The sequence below is a fragment of the Rhipicephalus microplus genome, chromosome X (assembly GCF_043290135.1).
Source record: "Rhipicephalus microplus isolate Deutch F79 chromosome X, USDA_Rmic, whole genome shotgun sequence".
NCBI lineage: Eukaryota > Metazoa > Arthropoda > Arachnida > Ixodida > Ixodidae > Rhipicephalus > Rhipicephalus microplus.
In genome coordinates, this window is record NC_134710.1 from 330,668,826 (window position 1) to 330,684,838 (window position 16,013).

Here is a 16,013-nt window from a genome sequence, read left to right on the forward strand (position 1 = left end):
CATAGGCATCAAACACAGCCGCGCTGCTGGGCATCGTAACCAAAATTGGTCTGCGGTAAGGCTTTGATATTTGACGTTGAGATCTTTCAAAGAGGGTTGGTTGAAAAACGCGGCGGTTCTCATTGCTCCTACACTTCTTCGTTTTGGCCTTCATACGCCCGCATTACACGCAGCCCGAGATTTTCACAACTGTATCTATCGGTGCAAGGCGCGTTCCACCCCTGCGTCAATAAAGTGAATATTTCGCTGCGCAACTGTGATGCGCTGTACGCGTGTAAACTTAAGGTTGATAGCTTGTAAACTACGCGGTATAGGGTGTATCAAGCGGCGGCCGTGGTGGCTCAATGCAGCGGTTAACGGTGCTTGGATTGCGCTCATTTTGGATGAGTTTTTTTTTTTCGTTCATGCATGTTGTAGCGTTCGCGCCCCGGCGAACTTTCCTGTCATCGTTTTGAATTATCTGCTTTTTTTTTTTAAATGAAAGCTATATCTTTTGCGAGTGAATTGGACGATGTGCAAGGCTTTCAACCTCTTCGGTTAGACCCCGTATAACTCTATCCTGAATGTCACCCCGTTCATTTACGCTCGACAAAAAGGCAAATGACTACCAAAACCAGACTTATTCTCGCACCACTGCGTGTGTCTCTCTTGAGTCGAGTTCATGCTGTGACCAGTTGCTTCTGATAGACTACCAACAAGTCTACTGTGCGACTCTCGCTGACCCTGTTTGTCTTGAGCAGCTCAAACTATTTCAATTCAGCATGGCTTATGTCGTCCTTCATTTAAATTGTTTTACTGAAGCAACCTACAAAGTAAGTTTTGACCCCCATGAAGTAGTCAGAGCCAAGCCATTGATGCAAAAGTCACTTTATGTTACTAAACTGTAAGTTTTAAAAGAATGACCACTTTATCACATTGTAAAATAAGTGCTCTAATTGTCTTCCTATATAATTTAGTACTTGGACGTTTACGTACAATGATTACGCAGATACATATGGTTTAGTATGTATACAACATGCAATTAAGTGAGCAGTGGTGAACGACTTAAAAAAAAACACGCTTAAGCTTCTTACTTTTTTGATCAGTAAGACATACTGGAGTGAAATTTTGGCGGGAAGGTATCTCTAGGTGAATAACGTATCGCATTTTCAAAGGTTTGATTTCAAACGAACTAGAATAGAAATTTTTGGAACCACCTTCAAACAGAAAATACAGGACAAAATATCCTTACCTAATTTTCAATGTCCAGCCCGTTGATGGTCGTGTCGATGGATGCAAGGTTTGTGTGTCGATACAGTATATGCAATATTACTGTTAGACATATTACGTTGTAAGATTAAACTATGCGGCGTGCCACCCTAATGTGGCGACCTATGAGGTAAGCCGTAACGGGGAGTTCTAGGTAAAATTTCACCGTATGACATTCTTGAAATTTGGACGAAAAAAAAGAAACAAAAAAAACAACAAGGACGCCAGGCACCAACAAAGAAGGTGATATAACCATTAGTTCCCGCTTTGTCTTCTCACCTTCTTTTGCCGTGTCCGTTGATCCTTGCTGGTTTTTTCATCGACGATCATGTAGTGTACCAACTCCCCTAGCTATTGACCTTGTTGAGGCTCTTGCCTATTACTGAGTAGCGCAGTAAACAAACACTCTCTCTGATCTAGAAGAAAGTGGCCAGCACTCGAAGCTGTAGACCTTGCGCTAAGCTACTCGCGGTCATAGCAACTAAGAAATTGCACAAGTGCATCGTAAAAGAAAGCAGAGCGTGTAGAGACGGACACAACAGAGGTAACACACACGCCGACTATCAACTGAAAGGTCATGTGGTTTCTCTGCCATCAGCGGGAGGATTGCTGTGAAAGCTTTCGTTGGGTTATCGCCATTCTGAAGGGGTGTAGAAATTCGATGATTGCTCACTTTCATACAGACACGCGAATTAAGGAAGACACCTTATGGTTTAGGCTTCTCATATCTTTATTAGTGGCAATGTTCGCGTGAGAGAACTAGGGTTGCAGCCACAATTATTTTTCGGAGGACTATACAATACCTGATGTATGTTCGTGCGTGCGTTTGCATGAGTGCGTCTATATTCGCAAGCAAAAATGAAACATTTTAGATAAATTCGACCCCCCTTCTCCCACCCTGTTACGCCCCTGGAGATAACCATCACTTTACCTTGTATAAATAAAGTATTGCTTGCTTAAACAGCTATCTCTCGCGCAGACTGGCATGGGTGCCAGATTGGTAGGCGGCACTGCCAATCCATTGCATGCAAAGATACGTTTTACATCTGCCTGTTTTTCTACTACAGTTCATTGTTGGCGTTTGTGTTTTTTATCCATCTCATGTGTAATGAATCTACGACGAGTCCCCACATTTTAACTCAACTGTCAATCGTTCCATGCGAGTGCATTGTTTGATCAAGTATGGGCCATTCGCGAATCGATTATAGAAATATATTATGGGATGACCACAGTACAAGAAAGTATTTTTGCACGGTGGCGGTGACATATGCCTCAATCGCGCTTCACCGTGAGCCCATTAAATGTCTGAATTCGCAGTTTCACACAACAATGCAGGCCTTCAGACAGCCACGCATGATCGAACGCAAGAAAAGTGGCTATAGCTTTTTTGGTGAATAAAATGAAAGCTCGTTAATTGGGAAATTATATGTCCGAATTATCCTGATTCCGAATTTTCGAAAGTCTCAAGAAAACAATAAACAAACGTCTATCGCATCAAAACACTTCACTTTCATCTTGATGAATGCGCAAATGATGTGAGTACTTACAATGTACAAGAGTGATGTAAAAGCCGCAATCTTCACCACTCGTGGCTTCGGTCATAGTGTGATGGCTCGATACCTCCCTGTCTTAACTAAGTCGAAATGCAGTAACCCGAAAGGTCGTTACCTCGTTACGATGTAGTTCACGCCAATGGCGATGGCCACGATGACGGTGCCACCTTAATGCGGTTTTCTGCGAACGCCGTTTTCACTCAATCAGGCCGCCCACTTGTGCGTGGTTCACGCTTGGTGTACTCCAAGGATCGTCTAAATTAACCGGGTTACATGTCCAAATTAGCAAAATTTCAATGCCATTGAACAATGTTTACTATGCTGGCCGGGAGAATCATGCTGGCTGGACCAAAGAACGAATCCGAATAATTCGATTGTCTGATATAATGGGTGTCGTATTGACAAGCTGGGGAATTCACACGCATGTAACTGGGGTACCAGTCACGCTGTAAATGTACTGGTCAAGTATGAAATGCTTTTTGCTCCACTTGTCCGCGGCGTTCAAGCGACCTTAGGCTGAATGCCAGCACCGTTATCCAGACACTTCAAATGAGACACACTGGCACCAATCGAGAACGTTCGGGCATTCACGCAAAACTACACGAGCATCGTGGCAAGATTTCAAAGAGACATTCGGGCAATCTGCCTATAGGTTTAGAATACCACGGCCTTTGACAGTCACCTCGTATTACACGACCGCATTACATACCCTGCATGGGAGTGGTCAACATAAGATCAAAAATATTTTTCTACACAATTCTTCTTGAGTTGGTTGATACTGAAGCTGTGAGCTCTTGTACACTGAGCCCTTGTTTACCTTTCATGAAAGCGACTTATTTACGTGTTAATATAGCCAGCGCAGCGGAAATGCAGATATCCAATCACATAATCTTTCCCGGCAGCTGTAGGGCGCAGCGGAAAGGCGTGCCATAGAAATTACGCTGCAGTGAACCCGGCGCGCATCCCAGCGGTGTCTGTGGCGGTTACATATCGGCGCTGTTCTGCATGTCACAGGCCAGTCAAGAGGTGCAGTGTTGGTTGGTGGGAACCGGCGCAATGGACACCTCGAACACTGGCGGCAGGGGCTCAAACCTGCCTTACCCGCCACCCTTCCCGGCATCCTCGACCTCCTACCCACCGGGAGACATAGGATCGGTGCCTTTCGTGGATGCCGAAGGGCAGCAGGGTGCATCCCGTCCGCCGCCAGCAGGCTTCGTAGACTTGCCCTCCTCATCAGCCGCAGGTGGGTGTGTATGCATGCTAACATGATTCTGGAGTTCGAATTTGATGGCATTACCTGACGTACTGTGTGGACAAGCCGCTACCACACATCGGCGTCGTATAAACGGCATTCAAATTACGTCATCTGTGCACGTGATTGGGCTCTGCCTGGCGGGCCATTCACCTGATGGCGCTGCAGCTCACCGTGTTGCCTGTCTCGTCGTTGGGGATGGAATGCACTTCAGCTCCCGTCAGACGACGATCTACAATAACCGCCATAGGCGTAGCCAGGAGGCTGGTTTCGGCAATTCATGCACCCCTCGCATTCCTCGTTTATGTGTCTTTTGATTGATATGTGGGGATAAACGTCCTAAAACCACCATATGATTATGAGAGACGCCGTATTGGAGGGCTTCGAAAATGCCGGCCACCTGGGGTTCTTTAACGTGCACACAAATCTGAGCACACGGGCCTACAACATTTCCGCCTCCATCGGAAATGCAGCCGCCGCAGCCGAGATTCGATCCCGCGACCTGCGGGTCAGCAGCCGAGTACCTTAGCCACTGCACCACCGCGGCGGGCCGTTTACACGTTTCTTAAGAGGGCATTTAGATCAGATGCCCTTCTTGCTGCTGGTGGCCGCCGCGTGCCGTCACCGCGCTCCACAGTCAGCTAACATTCCACAAAAGCCGCCTTGTAGTGGCCACCCTCGCGCACGAGAATCGCAACGGAGCAGAGGAATCGCGTTTCATCAAGCGTGCCCAGGGTCATGCCACGCACTCGCTGGCAAAGCTTCTTTCCCCCGTGACAACTCTCTCTGTGTATCTTCCAACGCCCTCGTCAAGACGACAGGGGAAATCACTTAAAACGTGTGATGAATCTTCGCGACTCCGCTAGTTCTTGACGGGCTCATGCAATTTTTGTGGCAATGAAATTGTAATCCAATCAACGCCAATACTGGCGTCATCCTAAGATTACTTCTAAAATACTCAACCCCTTGAAATTGGCGAAAAGTCAATTATTACTGCCAGCACATAAAATACGCCTTCTCGAATAACCTGCAGCTCAAAAAAAAAAGCAACCTATGCTCTGTGCTTGAGCTGATTTTTCAAAAATATTCAGTTTAATATATATATATATATATATATATATATATATATATATATATATATATATATATATATATATGCCGTGGTGGTCTAGTTGCTAAGGTACTCGACTGCTGACCCGCAGGTCGCGGGATCGAATCCCGGCGGTGGTGGCGGTGGCTGCATTTTCGATGGAGGCGAAAATGCTGTAGGCCCGTGTGCTCTGTTTTGGGTGCACTTGAAATAACCCCACGTGGTCGAAATTTCCGGAGTCCTCCACTCCGGCGTCTTTCATAATCATATGGTGGTTTTCGGACGTTAAACCTCAAATATCAACCAAATCAACCCTTACTGCTTTAAAGAACGCATATTGACATACAACAGGCAATCACCATGATCCCGTCTATGGTGAGGCATTCACCGGGCAGATTCCAAGGGCTGACGTATCAGCCACCAGAAACGCTCCACGAAAGCTCGGGCAACTTAGTGTTAGTCTTTTCAGTGCAGCAGCGATCACCAGTTGTGGTCCAAAGATCGAGCCAGAGCCAAGAGTTGATGGCACAAAGATGTATTATTAGTTATTGTAGTACAAGCAACACACAAACATGCAACACTCGGCAGACGTTAGTTACATTTCAGAATATATATTAAATGGTGTGTAAAGCAAGGAGAACAAACAAATCGACAAATGCAAGATTATGCATCACGAACTATTTTAAAAAACCGTGTAATAAATAAACGCGTCAAGTCCACAATTCTTGAAACGTATCTTGAATATTTCACTTTCAGGAAACACCCACACCATTCCAGCGTTGATCGTCATCATCTTCCGTCGTTGGTCTACTCGGTGACGCGCTCCAATACTTATCTATCGGCGTCATCAAATGAGTATTCAAGATCGACTGAGCGCACTACATGACTCACTTGATCAGCATAACTTCTTCACTAGCTTCACCACCTTTCACTATCATGAAAGACCCTCCGTTGACTCACGCTAGTATCCGCTTTCACCTGCATTGTTTCGCGAACATTCCGCATCATTCTTCGGCGCGTAACGCATTGAGAGCTTTGCAAAGGACTACATTTTTTTTGCACTGGTTACACTCGCGGTGGCATCCCCGGCGTTGCATCATGTAACCTTTCATGATGTTTCGAGACATTTCCCCGCGCTTGATTCGAGACCGCTCGTTGTTCGCGGCTTTCCTGAGGGGGAAAATTGGCACGCTAGCGGTGTCTTGGCGTCTTTTGATGCTTCATTTTTTGTTGTTGTTGCGAAGGGTCTTTGAAGGAACTGATAGCGTCATGATTTCGTGCTATCGTTTGGAAGCGACGGCGCGGGCTTGATTACGCTCTCGTTTATTCCACACCTTTTCCTACATAGGCTCCCGTATACTTCTCTATCCTTGCTATCCGAGCCTTCATTTTCAACTGTGTACAGTGATTCCTTGTAGTATAGTAAAAAAAAATCAAACAATCAGTGTCCCTTGTGAGCTCTTCTTGTCTTCCAGCGTCTGGTGCGGGTTAATATTGTGCTGGAGTCATCCAAATGGATGTGAATGTAGTTCGCAGTTTTGGGATGGAATGTATTTTGGAATAATGCAGTGCCCACTGTTTTTATTCTATCAATTCAACTTTTAAAGTAAGGTCGCTGTTATTCATGAGTCTTCTTCATATGCAGTGATGCTTGAGTCGCATGTACTCTGTGATGTCAGTGCACGTTAAAGAACATCAGATGGCCGAAATTTTTGGAGCCTTCCACTTCGGCGTCTCTCATAATCATCTCATTTTTTTGGGTTGTTAACTTCCCCATATTATTATTATTATTATTATTAATTATTGTGTGATGACACCGCTTCTGTACGTATCAAAGAAGTGAAAGGCAAGCTCTTTCTACAAGTACGTCTTTACCGGTTGCAGATGGGTACGGGATGCTGGCTACGGATCAGATTGCACCCTGTAATGTTACGACGCGAAGGACTTCAATATGCTGTTTGCAACGGGATGACACAGGCGAAAGCACGCGTTTTATTCCGATAGCATCAATATGGGCACATTAGGCGTAGTGTTTTCGGGTCGGCGTCACCGTCATATTCCCCGTGAAGTCCAAACCAGTAAAATGACGTCGCTTGCCGTATTTTCTAGCAGGGAACGAAACAGCGCTAGTGTTGCCGACGAAAGTGGGTCAAGCAGAGGTGAAACGAGCCTGTCGTCTCCGCCACGTGAAAGGCAAATAGAGGAGTAGGGGAAAAAGGGCTGTAGACATAATGTGCACATTTTGACCAATAGATCAACCAACGGCTCACACCTCTGTGCATGTTGCGTTTTCTCACGTTGTAGCCATAGGCACCATGAAGGTCATTTTGCTCGGTGCAGTGACCACCTTTTTTTTCAAGTCAGCGTTTTGTTTGAATTATCGGCAGGTCTCATGCTAAAGCAATGAGCTGCTAGCTTCTCTTCGTTCCAATTTCCGACATTCCAATATATCACTATCGCATTCTCTGCTTCGCCCTGGTGGCCAAACTGTCCCTTTTTTTCGTTGCACACTTATTAAGAGAGCGAGGCAGCTTCTTTATCTAGTACTCAGTACTGCCCTTCTGTTTCTATAGCACCTTGACGTCTTGACTGATTATGGACTCCTTTCAGCATTTTAAGGGAGTACCGCTTTTTTTTTTCAGCATCGCGCAGTGTTACATTTTTGTGTTTCCAAGACAGAGCTTCATAAGTACTCTTCGCAGCTGTTAAAAAAGTTGTAGTCTAGCTGTGTGGAGTCCGATATCTTTTTCAGAATAATACCTCCTTTTTTTCAGTCGCGCTATTTCACTTCTTTCTTTTCTCCTCCTTATGTTGCAGTAACGCTTTTTATGTATACTCAAATGAACTTATGAAGTATGCTAGGCAAGTAGTTAAAGACAGTGCTAGGGATGTATTTTTATGTATGTATGTGCAGAGGAGAGGAAACATCTTCGGCATTGATGACTAACAAATTCTTCATCGACATGGATGAAAACCTATCGTAACAAAACTTTGGCGAATAAGGAGGTTCAAGAGTCCACGGTGGAGCTTAGATAGTGGCACTGTTTCTCAATGACACAAATCTGTGTGCGTATGATTAAAATAAATTTGGGTTCTTCGTGGGCAGATGTGTTGTGCTTTGTGTACCAGGAAAGTAGCCATACACATGTGACCAGACGGGTGAGGTAATAGTTATTTCACGAAAACTATAGACATGAAAACCCAGATGCTGGAACCACCTGCTGCTTTCCAGAAAGGGTGAAGCCGCTGGATGGGCGTGTTGTCACTTTAAGGTGCGAAAATTAATTTTCTGCCTTCATAACAAACTTGAGTGGCAACGCATTAACTAACGCGCTATTGCAATCTTGATTATGTGGTTGCGCACATGAAACTACTTTGCATAATTCATAATTTTTCCTTTATTTGGATATCAATTCTCACACAAAGATAGTCATGTCCGGGTTCGCTCTGTAATGTTGCGCCTATTAGCATGTATCTTAGGTAATCAGCAAGTAATTCTGTTTTTGAATGTTGTTCCCTCATGATCGACGCTTTCCGGTGACCGATAATCTTACAGGTCCAACGGTAAGCTCGTCATACGTATACCGTATGGTGATTTGGGGACGGTAAACCCCACATATCAATAAATCACCAATCAATACCTATATCATACTGTCTCTGTTCCCAATAGTACCATGCACGCAGGCGCACCCTCTCTAAGGAAAATTCGTGGGATGGAACCACAAGACCTACAAACAGTCACCTCTTTATTTCCTTCGTTGAAATCAAAAGATTCGAATGATTGAATGAATGATTGAACCGTTTTATTTCTAAAAAGACGTACAACCAAATAAAGCTAAGCTAAAGGCTATGTGGCTTGACAGGAACTTCACTACAAAGTGGCAGAAGGGTCATATCAATGAGCTCAAAGGAAGCAATGAACTAGTTCAGTGAACCGTGCTATGCAATGCACCCTAGTACACATTGAAAAGCAGAGATTGTATATAAATATATCCAAATGAAAATTTGCTGGGAACAGTGACATCTGTGTACAAGCGTTTCACCACATCTTGCACGACATATCAATGCACAAATAAAAAAGACGCATAAAAAGTCAATAGATGAGTTATCTTTGTCTCTTTCCAGGGCCTTCGCCAACAATGGTCCCAAGCCTAGGAGACGAATACTATCCTCGGTCAGGAGTGTATCCACACAGGACGCCCTCACTGGCCATGCCTGGGACCGGATCACCCCCTCTGTCTTCCATGCCTGTAGCGCCTCCCTTACCGCAAGGAGCGCCCCCCTTCCCTGGAGGGCCACCTTCCCCGCACAGGGCGCCCTCCTTGCCTCAGATGCCGATGCCAGTGAGGTTGATTCCGTCAGCATCGTCAACGTCACTTGGCTATACCACGGGCGCCTACCCATCATCAAGTTCTGTTCCTCCCCACACTTCGCGTCCTGGTTACCAGTTGCCTGTTGACGGCCGCTACCCCACTCGTGGTTACAGTTCGAGCAGCCGTTCCGCCGGTTGTTCGACCCTTAGATATGGTTCTGCCGACAGCGGTGCGCCATACGCTTCGCCATCCGGTGGAATCATTGGTTACGGGGCTTCGTCCGGCTGCTACGGCGGCTCGCAAGCTGGAACCAGTTGCTATCCCCCAGGAAGGGTGAGACCACTGGCTGTGTGCGGGGCACGATCCTGAGCATTTATTAATTCACTTGAATTAGAGTATCTCCTTCTAAATAGAACAGTGAAGTGGACATCAGCTGAAAGGAATTTGGAAATCGAAGTATTGCTGCAGCGAATTGATAAAAACCACAATCCTGTTCCTTTTATTTTGCTATGAGCCATCGCACTTTTCTTTTGGGCAGCTCTTGAATCTCGGAAGATGTAAGCAGGATTGAAAGCTAGCCATACAAGTTATGACAAAACGCGACCTGTCGTTTATTGTTGCTGAAGTTTTCCCTGCGACGCAGCTTTTGAATAGTGGTTGTTCGTATTTGTAGATTTTTTTTTGCCTGAGGACATTGCTCGTTTCATAACATTGATGGAGAGGAGGAAGTATACGTACTGCCACTTAGCAGGTAAGTGAAATCCAGAGCATACGTGTCTGTACGTAGCATGATGTTTGCTTTGTCTAAGTCTTTGCTGCCATGGTTCTAGACAACGTTCTTAGGACATGCGTTGCTGGGAATGTTCATCATCGCTTCTTGAGGTTCTAGGTTATATTCATACCGACTTCGCTGTGCGTGAAACACTCTCCTTAGCAGGAGTCAAAGTGTCAAGGGACGATTATACGTGTGCACAACATAAATGGCGTCAAAGTAGAAACCAGGCAGGAATGATATAGCACATAGCTTTTGAGAACATCAGAGCACAGAACTAGATATAAGAAGAACGAGAAACACCAGAACACAAATGTGTACACATCTGCACTTGTGCTGCGTATATAGTTAGACGAACACAGCGCTCTATGTAACGGTTACGCTGAAATTTACATTAAAAAACATTGAACACCTTAACTACTTCACTCTGTGATGTAAGCTTTGTAACAAAATTTTGTAAAACGCTAAGTGATTTATACCATTCGTTAATGTGAAGGTAGTTATCTACAACATATTTTTGCCTGAGGAAACGAGCAACAGGCACTCGTAGCGAATGGCTTTTTACTTGGTTAAAAAAGCAACTAACTTCTTCTGCCCCTACTAACACGTGTAAATATTCACGCACTGTCATTTACGAGAAAACCTGTGATGACATCGCATTGATTGATGCATCTCCTTTGATTGAACTCCTTCATGCATGTATTGTATATGAGGGGTTGTTTTCCTCTAATTCCTACAACCAAGCCGTAAAACTAATTGCCCGTTGTTGTCTGTGCAGGGGACCATCAAACCATACAGAAACTTCAATGTTCAGCAGGATGTCGAGGCGCTCAGGAAAGCACTCAAAGGATGGAGTAAGTGCAGAAAATGAGTAACTTACTGCAATACAATCAACCAATGGTCAATTTGGATAAGTGGCGCGTAAGTTCGTTGTTACTTGTTTGGAGAGGAAACAGGAAGACCATGCTATGCAGGCACTTTAGGCTTTGTTCATATATTCGAGAGAATGGCTGCTGTAGCGTCGCATGGGAAGGACACGAAAAAAAAATGACTTGGAGGTCTGTGTTTTGGTAAATTGACCAGAGGGATAAACAACAGCAACAAAACAAACATGCCTGATCTCTCCGTCATAGGAATTGGTATAGGAATCTGGAATTCATAAGTACCGGTATAGGAATCGGAAGGAATCTGGATTCCTTCTTCGCAGTAATTGGTAGTGATTGTGAGGCCTTGTGATATGCAAATTTTGACGTGCGAAGTCCTTCGTCGAGAACATCGTTCAGCGTCATGATGCCTCAGAGGTCCTCATTACCGACAGAAGTATGACTTCACCGCAGAGTTACTCAGGCGATATTCGCACACAGCCCAACAAACCACCGCCGGACGACAGCGTACCACCCTCAGACCAACGGCCTCACCGAGCGTCTAAACAAGACAATCGTCAACGTGCTGGCCATGTACGTCGACGTTGAACACAAGACATGGAATGCCATCCTTCCGCACGTTCATGACTTTCGCGTACAACATGGCCATCCAAGAAACGACGCAGATGAAGCCATGCCAGTTGGTCTTTGAAAGGAACTTTTCCACAACGCTCGACGCCATGCAGAAAATCTCGATGTCACCATCTACCTTCAGAGCGCTGAATAAGCTCGTCAGCTCGCCCGCCTGCGCATCGAAAATCAGTGGACGACCGACCACCGCGGTTACAATTTTCGACGAAGCTTCGTGTAATACCAGCCAGGCGACCGCGTTTGGGTATGAACGCCAGTACGCCGACGAAGCCTCAATGAAAACTTCTGCGACGGTACTTTGGACCGTACAAAGTAGTTCGACATCTCGGCACACTCTACTACGAGATTGTCCCCGACGGCGTCACGAACCCTGGGTGGGCCACCTTAATTCGTTCATTAAGTCGTCCGCGTGAAACGCCTAAAGCTATTTCGCGCACGTTAACAAACTTTAGGACTGTATTCTTTGTTGTTATTTCTCCAGTAGTGTGAATTTATTATTATACTGTCTTGCTTTGTTCTCATTATTATTATTATTCATGCATTTTTCCCCCATGTTCTTTTTTAAGCAGGAGGACAATGTGTTTTTTTTTCAGAGGGGCAACGCCATGCCCGTTTCTTATTTTCACTTTTGTTGCGGTTTCCGCTCACAAAATCTGTCAGGAATTCTCCACGCAAACTGCACCTCACTGTTCTAGAATGTTCGCGATTATTTTAGATTGTTCCATTGAGATTGGGTGCAAGACACAAACACTCCAGATTATTCCATAGCTTGCACGACGACCAGTGATGAGGCTGGAACATTCGACGGGCACATGTATGAATGCCGACGTTCTTCGCCGCTTGTCAGTTGATCGACGGCCTACGCTCTGTTCGCTGCTCTCAGTGCTAGTGTGTAGCTGTAATATGACTTCATTTAGCGACCGCAAGTTCGGCCGAATAAAGAGTTTCATCTGAACATCGAGTCTATTACCTTCGTCCTTGTCACGACTCCGTCACAATAGCCTCGACCACTGGCCGCCTTTCTGCATAAACCATGTCGATCCGCCGCTGAAGTTTACAAACGTCGGCGACTCGCACCCTTGCGAGTGCGAAGTTTTCGAAAAGCCAGTGAATAATGTGAAGGGTGGTTCCGCGGTTACGAAGCTAGCTGACTGACAGCAACTGCGTAGTTTGATAAATAGGAATTTAAGATGCGTAGCAGCGATTTCACTTTAGTGTGTAACGCTGTCCATTCGTGTCTCCATGCCAACGCACCACACTGCGTTCCCCCCGCCGCACTTGTTGGAACATTGCCGAGTAGGTCAACTCACAGCTGCACGTTGACGGCACTCTCTCGCTCACCCAAAGCAGCTACCGGCCCCTCCCAACACACCTAGGTGGTGTTGCTCCTCCGCACGCTCGCAACACACTTCTCTATCGCTTCACCTTCTTCACCGCCCGCTACACTCGACTGCACGTCGAGTGGAAACACTTTTTCGGCTCGTTTGTCTGCGATGAAATTTGCACGAAACCTAACCTGCCTGCCGTGTCTTCGCTTTTCAAAGCAATGTTCACTGGAGTAAAGGCTACACCGAATTTTCGGTTCAAACCGTTTTCCCAACAGTCTCGTTGACACCCGTTTCAGCCGGGTCAACGGCGTGCGCACCGCTGCTGCTCGGCATTCTATCGTGGTTTCCTTCGGAAAGATGGTCTACATTTTTTTCTTAGCTTTGTTGCACTGTGTATGCATGCACTGTATGCATGCAATATATTACGTGTATATTACGTGTTTAATTGTACACTATGCCCGTCTTCCCCTATCCTATGGTTCTTCTGGGGTCTATGATGTGTTCCTAAATGAACTCGCTCAGCAGTTTATTTTTCTCATTGCAGCCACGGACCATGCTACAGTCATCGAAATCCTGTGCGCGCGATCGGACGACCAGCGGCAGGAGATCGTCAGATTCTACAAGCAATCATTCGGTCGTGTAAGTCCCTTCACGCAGCACAGAAAATTTCGCTCTCGGTTTACTTCTTCGTGCACTTGTGTATATTAATTCACTTGCCGGTAGCATCGGCAAGCTGTACTGAAAAAAAGTAAAAGAAAATAACGGTGGCCTTCGCCTGATCATTCCAGGACATAGTAGCGGACGTGAAGTCTGCTCTGCGCACCAACCTCGAGGACATCATAGTGGGGCTGCTCTATCCTCTGCACGAGTACCTAGCTCGCGAGCTACGCAAGGCCATCGCTGGTCTGGGCACTGATGAGGAGTGCCTAATCGAAATACTTTGCACGCACAGCAACCAAGACATCAGGCTCATCAAGGATCACTACCAGCGGAGTGAGTGACAGCATTTCATAGACCCCTGTTTTCAATGCAGCGAAGACGAACCTATGGCTGTAATGTTTTTTTTTTTACTGCCATGCGCTTCTTTCTTACTGAGCGCGTATACAGGTGAAAGCTTCACAAATCCTGAGGTCCAATTAACTGAGCTATATTTGTCAAACTATAGTTATTCAATATTTTCAAATAATATTGAAGGATTATGATCAAACACAAAGAAGGCTTGTGATTGCGAACCCTACGGCCATATCAAGAAGGGGCCGTTTTGCAATGCAGAACAGAGGTCGCTTCAAGAAATGCCGGACGTTTGTTTGCTATCGTCGTGATTACCTTTTCCGTAGGTGCGGAATCCTAGCATAACTGAAGAGATGAGTCACCGCAGTGATGAAAGTAACTCAATTAATGAACGTTTCATTAGCGGGGACGAGCGATCGAGTCACATGTGAGAAATAAAGCTCTTTTTTTGAAGAGCGCACAGCCGCTTTGAGATTTGTCAGAAACCAGCCGCTGGCAATATTACCAGAGTGGTGTATAATATGACTTGCGCCGGCGAAAACGGGACGCGGAGTAGCGCAACTCTCATAATTTTCCGCCATGTCCAGTATGAGCGAGAACCATCGAAAGTCTTCGCTTCTCGGGTGTGTGGGCTGTACTTGTAATTATTCCGGCAATTCCATAATGCCGGTTAAGAAAAGTCGAATCTCATTGCTCCGCAGTAGCTATCAGGGGCCACTTTCTAGAAGTTTCAGAGGGGCAATAAACTTTTCGCAGAAAGGACATGTGGCACGACGTTCTTTCATGTGGCACGACGATCTGACTCCACTAATAAAAAAACGTTAATAGAATTTATTTACTATTGCCGTAATTGATGCCTTTAGTAAACTGAATACTGATTTCACTACAGGAAAAGTAATTATGAAAGCAGTCCGGAAATATTCCTTTTGATTTATTCTTAAGGGTGTTTAGACACTTTTGTAAACACGTGTATACAGTTCATGCACAAAATAAAAACTCATTTATGTATTTTATCGCGTTTGCCTGACGAGTTTTGAAAGAGGAACTCGTGTTGATGATTAAAGTGACAATCGTTAAATGCCACTTTTTTTGCGTGAAATTTTGAGGTTTGGTGTGTTAAACCTGGAGTTACGGGTCGTTGTAATCAGTTGACTCACCTTCACAAAACTACTGCTTCAGTTTATCAAGCCTAACGAGGACGTTAATATTGCCGACAGAAATAAAACTTCGGCATATTATACTCGTGATATTCTCAAACAACAATCCGTAATCTACGTATACGTTTGTTCAGTTGAAAAAGTGATAGGGTTGCTTGTTTGATTACTACATTAACTTGGTATACTTTGAATGGATACATAAAAATTTAGATTCCTTATATGCAGTTGACCTAACGTCAAGTTCATTCTCACCATTAGAGTAATAAATATGTACTTCTCTAAAACAGCTAGTTAAATTCAGCGTTGGTACTTACCACTCACCTCCTGACGTTGAACGATACTTGTAATTTTTTTCCTAGGGAAATGACGTTATTCTCCATACGGCCATGTCTTAGGCGATTTCTGCTAGCCCGCGTTATGGCCTGGTCTTACGGTGGACATGGACTGCACGGGCGTATCCAGTGCCAAGAGTGTCACCCTTTTTCTAAATGATTGCAGATGGTATTTATATCATCCTTGTGCAGTCCTGGCTTCCCTCCTCATGAAAAAGGCCAGGAACCTTACCTGATTTTCTATGAGCCTTCAATAAAATTTGCTGATGCATGCATCTTTAACTGATGGCCACAAGATAATAAAAACATAATTTGGGCTCACAGAGTTCCATGAGAGCTACAACACATCTGGTCAGGAGGACTCCAAGTCTGCGCGGTGTTGCCGGTGTGTCGAAAGCTGGCTCAAGCGATTGGAGGGGTGTTCCGTTGAAAAGCTGTTCTTA

At 45.2% G+C, this 16,013-nt stretch overlaps 1 protein-coding gene across 2 annotated transcripts in view; it reads left to right on the top strand.

Moving 5' to 3' along the window:
• The window catches only part of LOC119162059 (annexin A13), a 34,015-nt gene continuing 18,002 nt past the window's right edge, over positions 1-16,013 (top strand). For both annotated transcript variants that reach the window (XM_075879658.1, XM_037414541.2), the window contains exons 1-6: positions 1-55; positions 3,816-4,044; positions 9,269-9,789; positions 11,007-11,082; positions 13,615-13,709; positions 13,859-14,063. In XM_075879658.1, coding sequence (XP_075735773.1) covers positions 3,858-4,044; positions 9,269-9,789; positions 11,007-11,082; positions 13,615-13,709; positions 13,859-14,063 — 1,084 coding nt within the window. In that variant the 5' untranslated portion in view covers positions 1-55; positions 3,816-3,857. The remainder of the gene's footprint in view (positions 56-3,815; positions 4,045-9,268; positions 9,790-11,006; positions 11,083-13,614; positions 13,710-13,858; positions 14,064-16,013) is intronic.